Below are 11,799 nucleotides of genomic sequence, written 5' to 3'. Positions count from 1 at the left end.
TCTGACGAACTGCCGCGGCGGGATCGCGGCGCCGTCTAGGTTCGCCGTGCTCTCCGCGATCGTCTGGTAGATGTCGTCGATCTGCCGCTGCATCGTGTTTATCCGATTGATCGTGTTCGTGTCGCGCTCGAAGCTGCCGATCGCCGCCTCGTCGCCGTCGCCGGCCGCGTCCTTCTCGCCGTTGACGTCGTAGACCGGCGGCGGCCATACCATCGAGCCGGACCTCGCGAAATTGTTCACCGCTGGCCGCGCGCGATGCCCGACGCTCTCGTTCGCTTCGTACTGCTGCTTGATGCCCGTCACCGAGGGTCGCCGGTTGAAGCCGTAGTCGTTCAGCTCGTCGTCTTCGTCGTCCTCTTCCGCCCCGTCGGTGTTCACCGACTTGTCCTCGGTGTGGTAGCCGTTGATGAAGGAGTGACGCTCCTCCGCGTCGTTGTAGCGTCGCTTGATCCGCTCCATCCTCGGCTTGTCCTGCTCGACGAAGGCGAGCAGCTCGTCGGCGCTGTTGTCGCCGATGTCGGGCCTGCTGCCGACCGGCGTGCACTTGGTCACGTCCGGCTGGCCGGCGTACTTCCCGTCCTCGCCGTTCAGCACGGCCTCGATGTCCTCCAAGCTGTAGGACGAGTCCGAGTTGTAGCCGATCGACTCGCGACTCGCCAGTATCCTCGGCGGCTCGCCGCGGTAGTAGTCGTCCTGGTTGTCGGCGCTGCTGATGGCGACACACGAGAGCGGCGCGAGGCTGGCCAACAGTTGCCTCCGCACGTCCGAGTTCATCTTGGACAGCGGGTTCTTCGACTGGCACTCCTTCGCCAGCAGGTTCCTGCCGCCGATCCCGAGATCCGGCAGATTCTTCTTGTGCGCGAACAGGTCGGTGATTTTCCTGTAGGTCGACTGATTCGGCGGATTGTCCGTCACCGTCGCGCTCGCCGCGGTGGTGGTCGCCGCGGTGGTGGTCGCCGCCGTCAGGGAGCCCGATCGCGTCGACACCATCGTCAGGGTGGCAGTGGTTTCCGTCGGGGCCGCCGACGGCAGCTCGCTCATAGGCCGTTCCTCGCCCAACGGCGACGTGCGTATCGGCAGGTCCGCGCCGGCGTTGTCCGAGCTGTCGGTCGTGTCCACGCCCTCCTCCTCTTGGTCGACGCACGTTAACTGCCTGATGCGCTCCTCCAGCGACAGATTCTTCGGCCGCGCGCTCTTCGCCTTGCGCGAGATCGTGCTGTACTTGCCGATCAGGCTGCGCCGCAGCGTGTTGCGCTCGATCGACCGCTTGATCGAGCCGGACTCGCACTCCGGCGACTCGTACGAGCCGCCCGGGGTCTTCTTCACCGCCTCGAACAGCCGTAAACTCTCGGCGGTGATGAGGAATTTCTGCGCCTCGTCCTGGCTGTGCGGCGCCGGCGGCGGCGAGATGAACTTCGGGTTGGGAAAGAGCTGTCTCACCGCGGAGTTCGGCTTCAAGCTGTTGCTGGCGAGGGACACGTTGCCGAGCTTGAACACGAGCGACAGCTCTTTCGCCTCCTGCTCGCCCGCCGTCGTTTGATCGCTCACGCGTTCCGCTTCTTCCGTCGGCTCTCTTTTGTCGCCGCCCGGATTTTTGGCCTCGCCGCCGTCACGATCCTCTCTGACGTCCACCGGCTCGTTGCACCGCACGCCGGCGCTCGACGCGTTCTCGTGAACGACCGTCGCCGGCTCGCTCGTCGGCGGACAAAGGGCCGGATTAAAACCGTTATCCTTCGGTACGGCGTCGCAGCTGTTCCTCTCCTTGTCCGTATCGGATCGCCCGCAGCAATCCTTCCGCTCCTCCTCGCTAATTTCCCGTACGATGCGCCGTTCCGTCACGGTCGTCATCGTTATTGTCTCCACGAGGTAGCGATGGTGCAGATCTGCGAAACAAAGATTACCGTACGCTTTGAGAGCCGGAAGGGGAGCCGGCGTAATCCGCCGAAGGTGTGATCGGACTTTCGAACATTCTCGCGGGGGACACCGGATCGCGCGATAAGTCGCCCTGAAGTTTCATAACATCCTACGGAAAGATCGCTAAAGTGAATTAAGCCGATGTTCGTAGACGGCCGGGGAGATAAATAAGGCCTCGTTACGCGCGGATAGTTTGCGCAAATAAGTTTTTGCGAGAGAGCACTTCGAGTTTTAAGTGGTTTGTTACGGGGAAAAAAAATGTACCGGGAAGAGACGCCCGGTGCTGCTGCTGCTGCTTATCCAATCTCTCTTGCAAGTTTCTTTGGCAACCGTCTTGCGCCGTGCTGCTATCTTTGCTATCCTGCGCTGCGTTCTGCTCATTTCCATGATCCTTCGCCTGGGATTCGCACTCTGAAACACAAGAGGAGAGGTTGAACTCTCGCGGTTCGCGTGTTTCTTACGACTTACGAGCGATTCGCCCGCTTTTGGCAGTAATATTAGCTCTCAAGTTACCGCCACGTTCTTTGGCCAACTTGGAAGCCAAATGTTGTCTCTTATACAGAATGTTTCGTAACGTATGGACATGACTTGAGAAATGAATTCAGGACACAAAAATAACACGAAAAGTTCAGACAAACACTTGTCCTACCTGACTTTGTTTTCCAGTTACAGACGTTGATAGTTATTTACATTAGGAGACACCTTGCCGATGACCTCCACTTTCATACATATTATCAAGTATATAACGTTGAATAACAATCAAAAAAGTTTTAAATATTCGAACGTATTAGAAGATAAATGATAATGACATTTAGAAGCCTGTCTTCACGCCCAAGATATGGTCACTTTGAGAACTTCCTTTTAAAGAAGGTTTGGTTTACTGAAGTGAAGACGCTACGCTAACTCGCTTTCTAACGAGAATTAATGAAAACGTCTGTAACTCGGAAACAAAGTCAGATGGGATAAATATTTATATGAACTTTTTACGTTGTTTTTGTGTCGCGAAGTCATTTCTAGAATTATGTACATGTTATGAAACACTCTCTATATATAGCCAAGTGTCGAATCAAGATATGTTGTTATTATTATTGTTGTTGTTGCGCGAAATACGACGTATCAGCTGAAAATCTATTTTTATCCTCCTCAATCGTGATTTGTATATGATACAAACTCTCGTCCAGATTAGGAAATCGTCAAGCGCGTGTGTTTATCACGAATGTCGAAGTAACGAGGTAATTCGAGACATATAACGCTACCCCACTCACTGATAATCTTCGGACAATACGTGATCTTCGCAGAATTCTTTACGCCGTAAGCCAGATCTGCCATGTCAACGATCATAAGAAACAGTATCGAAGTGTCCGACGAAGTCACCATTTCTGCACTGCAGTATCTCGTTAGAAGCTTAAAGCAGTAAGGTTAGAACTTTATCTGTTATCAGGTACGCTGATGTATCACGGCAACGTCTCGATAGAGATACGCGAGTGAGATATACAGGGTGTGCCGGTAAGTGTATTTTCTCACTCGGTCGTGTAACGCTTGAGAATTTCAATGAAGGCATTTTTCACTCGTAAAAAAATCACATTGTTCGCCTTCGCTCGACGATGGATATTTTCGGGATGTTATTCGTGCGGAAGCTTCAAATTAAAGTTCCCCGCCGCCGATGAATGGAAAATACACGGCCGCCCGATATCTCAACATACCACCGAAAGCGCTTACAAAGCCTATAAGTCAAAATGAATTTGGCGTGCCTGACCTAACGTAATATTGATCGCACCAAGTCTACACATACGTAAACATTTACGTTCGTTAGCAAGTAGGGCGATAAGCGATGCGATACGCTAATAATATCTGGGACGGTGATTCTGAAAGTTTTTTTTTCCCGATCGCCAAACTCCTGGCAAACGAATAAAGCTTTACGAGATTTTATCCGTAGAGAAATTTTCCCAGATTTTCCTATATACAACATACACAATGGAAACATTTTGTACTTGTGTCAAAGTCGGTCATTGTTAAAATTCTTATGTTAAATTTTTAATGTTACTCGTGTGTTAATTTAACATATTGTGTTTATGTTATCTTGACATTTTGCGTTATCGTGTTGATATTCAATATGTGTAAGTGTTAAAATAATACATTTTACACTTCAGTATCGAATAATGTATTAATTTAGTGTTAATTTCTGACATAATATTTGTGTTACTTTTCAACATATTTACTTTGTGTTTATTAATATAAAAATTTGAGTGAATCGTTTTGGAACATGTGAAGTGTGTTAAATGTAATACAAAATTTTTTTAATTGTGTAAATTCCGATCAAAATATCAAAAATTGTCCCAAAATAGGCTATGCATTGTGGCTTGTTTTGTGCCACGTCTGTCATCGCCAGAATCGAGTGATAATTTGATCGAATATTAGATTAGGAGATTAATAATAAACGAGGTTATATTTGTAATGTTACTAAGCTTATAATAGCCCGCACATATGTGTGATATGTATTGTATGTCAAATGTAAATATTGACAAATATTTACTAAAAATAGAAATATAATTAACTATGTACAATAAAATATTTTTTTGATAAACATTTACTTGTATGTGTGTAAAATAATTGCAACAAGTATTAAATTTTTAATATTGAGCATGTCAAGATTTATTTTTAGAAAATATTCACCGGCCAGAAGAATCGAAATTTAAGACCACTAAGTTTCTCCGATAGAAAAGAAGTATTGCATAATTCTGGTAAATATTCTATTAAATTCAGCACCATTTTACACTTATATTAAGCATTCATTTACAAATGAGAGTATTACTGCGTTTAATTAAATATTTATTATTAATTTTGTATAATAATTATAAGCTATTAAAATGTACTTAAACTGAAATAAAAATGCTATTTGATTCGAGAGGCTGGAAAATGGGTAATTACGTCTACTTGATTGCGACACATTTTTTTGTTCGCGCAAGAAATTTTCTATGCGGGTGGCGATACGTCGATTACTTGCGTTTCCCAGATCGTTCCGGAGCAAACAATTAACTCTTATTAAATTACACCGCATCTGAATTTCATTAAATCGCTATACTGTGGTACATCTGCTACGGAGACGGATAGAGAATCCGAAACGAGAAAAGAAATCTTTCGCGAGATTCTCGGGACGCCTCGCCAACAAAATTGCGAAGCATCTCGATGGAAAAATTCCCGCTCCGCGTGTGAATGTTATTGAAAGCCGAAGGGAGGCGAGTTCTGATCGTTTTCTCCTCGTTGGCACAGTACTCGCACCGACCGATGGCCATCGATATTAAATGTACTTTCAAAGTCGCGCCGTGTACATCGCGCTATTGACAGCTTGCATAACTTCTGCTGTTTCTAGCCTAGCGCACTCACTAATGATACGCTGACGTGTATTTTCCATTGTCGTGGCGTCGCGATATATCGTGTCGCGCGTCGCAGAAGGATTTAGCCGTGCCGTGTCTTGACTTAACGCGAATGGAAGCATATTTTTATATTCCGCCACGCCGCGCGAGAACGTCGCGTTTTCAGAGTTACGCACAAACCCGAGAAACACGGTTTTACACACAGTTTCACTTCGGGCTCCACAAGTGAGCAAAAGTGAACTCGGATTTCACCGCGGGAAAATGGCTCGAGCGAGAAGTACTCGGTGTACTCCGAGCCACTTTTGTTCAAAATGCGTTTGAAAACACGCACGAGAATGTTGATGACATTGTACATTTTATAATACGCTTTCTGAAATGTTGTATCTCTTAACCAACGGCTCCCCTTACGATGTTGAGAACGCGTAGCGAACGGTTAACAGTTAACACGCGAAAATACATACGCGCTCGTCTTTTATTTATTTTTCTCATACCGCACCGCAACCTGTTGCAAATTTGAAATACGCGAAGAATGAAATGCCGACTCCGCCGATTCTTACGACAAGGCCCTGTGATTCATTAAATTTGGTGTCCGCAATAAAATTTAACTCCGGCCTCCTGTGCGTATCTCCCGCATACACGCTGCGTATCGCACAATGTTCGTCCCTTATAAATGTTTGTCCTATGTTTTCGATCATTCCTATTGCACTTTTAAATTTTACAGGCAGTGTTTCTGTCTCGTTTTTTTTCATTCCTATACCGTTTACTTTTTTTCCCCGTCTTCCCACGAAACCCCGAAAATGGCGTGGACTTTCTCTTGAATTTGAGTCCAAGCGATGCTTCGTAGGAAAATTCAACTCTGGTATGGTGCACCGTTTCGTGGCGTAAAACACGAACCGTTTGGTTAGAAATATAAGTGTTCTTACCGAGTATCGGGGAAGTACCGGAGTTACGCTACGCCGCGCTTCCGGTGAACGTTGATACCGTGAACCTATACACCATATCTACATACATACGTTTTGCGACTGCGTCCATAAATCTAATCGAGGCCTCTAATAGATCAGTACGCGGATTACTATCTCTTATCGTTCTACTGAGGATATCGTTTGAATTACTTTTTTTCAAATTAAAATTGTGCCTGTTCGCAATATCGACAAATATTATATTTCAATTTTAAAATAACATTTATTATCTTTTTATGATTATTTTACACACACAAAGCGAATACTGAGATAAAATTGCAGAATAACGAAGAAATAACGAAATGAGATAAATTTTCGCTCATAAAGTTTTATTTTTACTCCATGAAACTATTTTTACTACGTGTCACGAATTTATGTACGGGACGTGTATTTCTAAAAAAAGAAACAGCTAGTGTTAACGAACTTCGATACATTTCGTGTGGAATTGACGGACGAATAATCATGAATATTTAAGGAACAGGGCCTCCCTTTGAAACATCTTTCTTGGTATTCTAAAGAATGCGCATAAACATCCTTCTGTGTTCTTAAACGGCTTACCAACCGTGGACTAGACTCATGAAAAACAATACCATTATTATATGCGCATCCTGTGTGAAGGGATATCGTGGGACTGTTCCTCAGTTATGTGTGAGAAAAGAGCCGAGCAACGATGCAATTCCTTTTAATTTGCACCTTTCTATTAAAGCTGATAGATTCAGCTCTCGATACGTAGCATCATTACTTTCATCATGCGTGCCGGTTATGGCGTAAAACATACGGATCATTAGCATATTGTTCTCGATTATTGAATTGCAGCACAATAAGCGCAATATGTTATAGCTTTCGATGTTATTTCCCCATAAACGCCTTTTAGCGTTCTTCCGACTTCATAAAAGAATACGATAATCATTGTTCTCCTGGTGATTCTTTCAAGAGAGCACATATATATATATATATATTCGCGGCTTATTGGAGGTCGATTTTTTAATGTTTCCTCGGATTATTTGCAAATTATCAGGTATTAATTCACACTCGTTGTTCGATAATACGTTTTTTCCAGATAAATTAAGTATACGCGATAATTGGAGTACGATATTTCCAGAAAAATTGTATAAATATTACAGCCATGGGCGAATACACAATGAACATAAACTAATATGAGAATATTCAACAAATATTCGTGATGAATAAAAAGAACTGTTGTATTTAAAACTGCGAGATGTTGATATGATTTTACGGGAAAACGTAATTTTTAACTTTGCTTGAAAAAATGGAACGATAAAGTATGAAAATGGCGGGACATACTTTTATATGTAAAAAATTTTCAAACGAAATGAATTTTAATTGAAATGAATTTTGGATCTCAATGGAAATAACTTGAAAAATGTTTGGTTTTGCAACTTACACATACGCGCGCGCGCACGAATCGTATACAACAATTATCGATTTTATAAGCGTTAATTTTTCCCAATTTCGCTTTAATTTCGTCTCATTAGTCTTCAGACCCTGAATGCACCTTTAAGTCCTACATGTACTACGATATACCACGTATACTTATTACATAGGGGTTCCACATTCTCCGGCTGATGATGCTTCAGTGGTCTAACGTATAACACCGCACTATTCAATATATTTCGAACGAAAGACGCTCGTACTGTATTATTGTATGTTTTTACTTTTAACTTTGTTGTTTTTTTATTTTTAACTTTATAATTCGCTTTTATTGTATTTATTTAGTTTGACTTTCGAGTTAGCGTCGCGTCTTTCATGGATTTTCCCGAAGTTTTCGCGAACATCTCAGCAGCTCACTTCTTCAGGGTGAGATGCGACCCATTTTATTTCACTTATTTTACGTTAAGCAAAATATTCCGAGGGAATATTTGGATGGAATTATTTATAACATTGTGAATCCGAGTAAGACAAAGCGCGGTCTTACACCAATCCCGTTTCAATTCAGCAGCGGAAAGGTTTAATGTTCCTTACGAATTAAGCGAATATTTTACACGGTTGTTACACGGTAATAACAGACGTAGATTCTCTCTCTACTTTTCTGATGAACGAAGCGGCGCGTATTAGAAGTTTTCCGGACGTGGAACTTTTTCAAGCGCGTGTTACGACGTGTAACGTCGCGTTAAGCTCCGCGTTACACGACCACTTGCTATAGAAAGCAGCGCAAAACTTCTTTCTTCTTTTATAACAAAGAAACATTTGTCCGCTCGGGATTGCTCCCGCTGCTTTGGACTTAATAGTCGGATACTTCGCATATTTTATACTTCGACCGTTCTCAACAACGATGACGGCGACGACGACTGATTTGAAGTTGCAATTTTCTGGCGTTAAGTTAGTCCGTTACACCTGTTGTCTCGGTGTATCTGTCGATATGAACAACGAAAAGATACCACGTTCCGTTTTACGTACCGAGAAACCGAAGAAAGCGTACACTCGGAGAAATGACTTGATAATAGCAGCTAAATCTCATTAGCCAGTTCGAACTTTGCTGCCATTGCTAAAGGTTGGCCATTAGAGTGTTATTAGAGAGGTAAAGTGCATTTATTGCGACATACAACTTTATTTAAAAAAATTATTAGCATGAGTCACTAACATTAGTTAGCCGTTATTCTTGTATCGTAGACAATACGAAACATGTTTATATCAATCGATAAGCAATGTCAAGTATCTAAGTGATTCATTCACGATCCAGAGATCTCGAGTTCGAGTCTATCAGTACTTAAGCGTGTCTTTTAGATACGATGTAGCGTGAAATCAAATAAATGGCAAAATTTCGGGAAAAATCAACATACGCTAACACCTTGAAGACAACTTCTGTTAGAAAAAAAATTAATTTCTAGTCGAGAACGCGAATGTGATTTTAGTATGCGCGATCTAGCTAATATCTTTCGCGATGATAAATTTAGCTACGACGATCATCATCTGTCTCTACCTCGTTAGATTTTCAGCTCCTATTCTTCCTCCGCGTGTACGCCGCGTCGCCGAGAGAACGATCTACAGTACGGTACAAGAGCTCACCCGCTGCCTGTTGCTGGTAGTAATTGCACTCGGTGCACGCGGCCGGCGCACGACGTTGCTCCGGCTCGTCCGGGATCTCGTTGTTCGAGCACACGTCTTTGTAACCCTCCGGCGGGCTGAGCGTTTCCTGCTGCTCGTGCCGCGGCGGCGGCGGCGGCGGTGGCGGAACCACGGTTCCGTTCTCCTCCTGGGAATCCTTCGGCCGGCGTCCTTTCGCCACGGCGTCCTCCGCGTCCTCCCGCTCGTTCGCGTCCTTCCCTTCCACCGACGTTGTCGTCGTCGTCGTCGCCGCCGCCGCCACCACCACCCTCTCTACCTTCCCGTTCTTCTCCTCGTCTTCTTCCTCGTCCTCCCGCTCCTCCTCCTCCTCCTCCCCGTCGTCGGCCTCCTCCTCGTCCTCCTCCTCCTCCTCCTCGTCTTCCTCGGAGCGCGAGTCCTCGCGACCCTGCTTGCCGCGGCCGGCGCGATGATCCCGCGCTGCGTTCTCACAGATCGTCTGTTCCACCCCCCTCGCCAGCTCGCCGCCGTACCTACCGTTGCCGATGCCGAAGTGCAGGTTCAATTCCGCCCGGCATTCCTTGCAATTGCCCAGCCGCATGAACTCGTGCTCCTGGTAGCAGCAGTCGCAGTCCTCCTCGTAATCGGCGCAGCACTCCTCCTTGATCAGTATTATGTAGTCCGCCGCGAAGAACTCGTTCAGCTTCTCGTTGATCACCACGCGGTGCTTCTGCGACTTGGCCTTCGTCTGACCCGGCTTCTTCAGCAGCGACTTGAGCGTCTTCGTCGCCGGCTCCGCCGGATGCTTGTTCCCGTGTTCCTTCATGATCGAGGCTTCTTTCCGGCTTTCCGTCTCTTTATCTCCTCTCTTCCCGTCTCATCAACCACAGCGACATGTCCTTTCAGCGGATACACTTCCCTACGGTCCCCGCAGGGTTCGCCCTGGGACAGCGCAATAAAGCGCTATTCTTTCTCCCTTCCCGTCCGTCCTCGCCGCCACCTGTGCGTACGGCTTCCTACCTGTCGTTCCCACGGCACTTTCTCGCCGCGGTATATATCCACCTGTCTATCGGCCGCGGTTATCGCAACCCCGTGGTAGCCTTCGCGCGGCCATCGCGCGTATCTCTCACGAACGACATCCCTCCCCCGGCGAGGCGGAGGGTGATCGATGAGCGACGCGGAAGTCACATGCTTCGACGACCTTCTCCGTCGCCGCGGTGCACGTGTTCCTTCGGCGAACGGCCACGCGTTGCGTGCGCGAGGAAGTCAATCCGGCGAAGGCCGTGCGCGTATCGATCGAGGCATGCTCGAGCTTTCCTTCATTTCGCGCGGATAATCGCGTCTCTCGCGATGGCGATGCTCCGGCGAGAGTCGATAATCGGAGCGCGAGAGGGAGGACGACCGCGGAGATTACCGATTATTACCTCGGCGATGCCTCAAGGTTACTATGAGAGGCGAGCTCCATTGAGAAGGCGAGAATTCACCTGGGCGAGCGACCCGGGCAGCGAGGACTCGCAAGCCGACGTTTCCGTCGCTCGATCCCCCTCTCACCGTTTCGCACCTTTCACAAGAACGAATTATAACGTGCGCGCTCTCGCGACGTCCCCGTTTATCGATTTCGCGCGACGAGAGACGCACGGCGACGCTCGCGGTCCGTCGCTGCCCGCGACTCCCGTTGCACTGGAGGCTCAGTCCGGTCGGCAGGAACGGGACGAGCGCGCTCCCATCGTCGTCGTCGCCGCGGCGAGAGAACCGGCGAACAACGGGAGGATCAATGAATACGCTCGTTCTGGCCGCGCACGACTACTGGCACGACTCCTCGCGAGCGACGTCCGTCAACGAGCGTGTCGTCGTCCGTGACGCGCCGACCGAGACTGCCGCCGCGCCACTGCCGCCCCACCGCCGTGCCGCGACTTTCCATTCCGGCGACGTCGTCGTCGTCGTTGGCTATCCCGCGTGAAATCCCCCGAGTGCTCCGCACGCTCGACGACGAAATGGGTCGAAACACCGGAGACTCCGGAGAGAAAGCCGCTAATGCTCCACCCGATTCGCTAATTTCGCGCCCGTCTCACGTATCTCGCGCTTGTCGTGTCTTTCTCTCTCTCTCTCTTCGACGCGCGATGAACGAACGACTGTTGTCTCTTTTGTTGAGAGGGGTAACAGCCGGAGACTTGGAATATTCGCGTCCTCGAGTTCGCGATCTTCGGGCGGTATGCGTTTTTGAAGAAATAAAAGGAAAATCGAAACCCTTCCTTCGCGAAATCGCTCCTCTCCCTACTCCAAGTCGAAATTTTCGCCCTATGTTATAAACCTTTGATTTTATAACACACAGCAGGAGTTAAAACAGCACCATGAGTTCGTAATTGTACCTGTACTTTGACGCTAGTGTCTCAAAATTCCGATTTAGTGTCAAAATAGTTTATTGTAGATGGCATTAAAATTCAATCTGTAGAATTAAAAATTCCAAAGAGAAGTTAAAAAGTATCGGTATCGTCAAAGTAGATTTTTATTAGTCTATAGACCAAGTA

General features: G+C 47.0%; 1 protein-coding gene across 1 annotated transcript in view; it reads right to left on the bottom strand.

The window, feature by feature from the left end:
- Positions 1 to 10,097, bottom strand: part of LOC106752095 — an 11,202-nt gene extending 1,105 nt beyond the window's left edge. Inside the window, exons 1-4 of the mRNA XM_014633509.1 lie at positions 9,789 to 10,097; positions 9,275 to 9,641; positions 2,179 to 2,325; positions 7 to 1,883 (exon numbers count right to left, since the gene is read on the bottom strand). Coding sequence (XP_014488995.1) covers positions 7 to 1,883; positions 2,179 to 2,325; positions 9,275 to 9,641; positions 9,789 to 10,097 — 2,700 coding nt within the window. The remainder of the gene's footprint in view (positions 1 to 6; positions 1,884 to 2,178; positions 2,326 to 9,274; positions 9,642 to 9,788) is intronic.
- Between the last annotated feature and the right edge of the window lie 1,702 nt (positions 10,098 to 11,799).

This window comes from Dinoponera quadriceps, unplaced genomic scaffold (genome assembly GCF_001313825.1).
Source record: "Dinoponera quadriceps isolate SergipeBrazil2010 unplaced genomic scaffold, ASM131382v1 scaffold365, whole genome shotgun sequence".
NCBI classification, from domain to species: Eukaryota; Metazoa; Arthropoda; class Insecta; order Hymenoptera; family Formicidae; genus Dinoponera; species Dinoponera quadriceps.
Note: the sequence above shows the minus strand (reverse complement) of the source record. Positions and strands in the feature narration are given on the sequence as shown.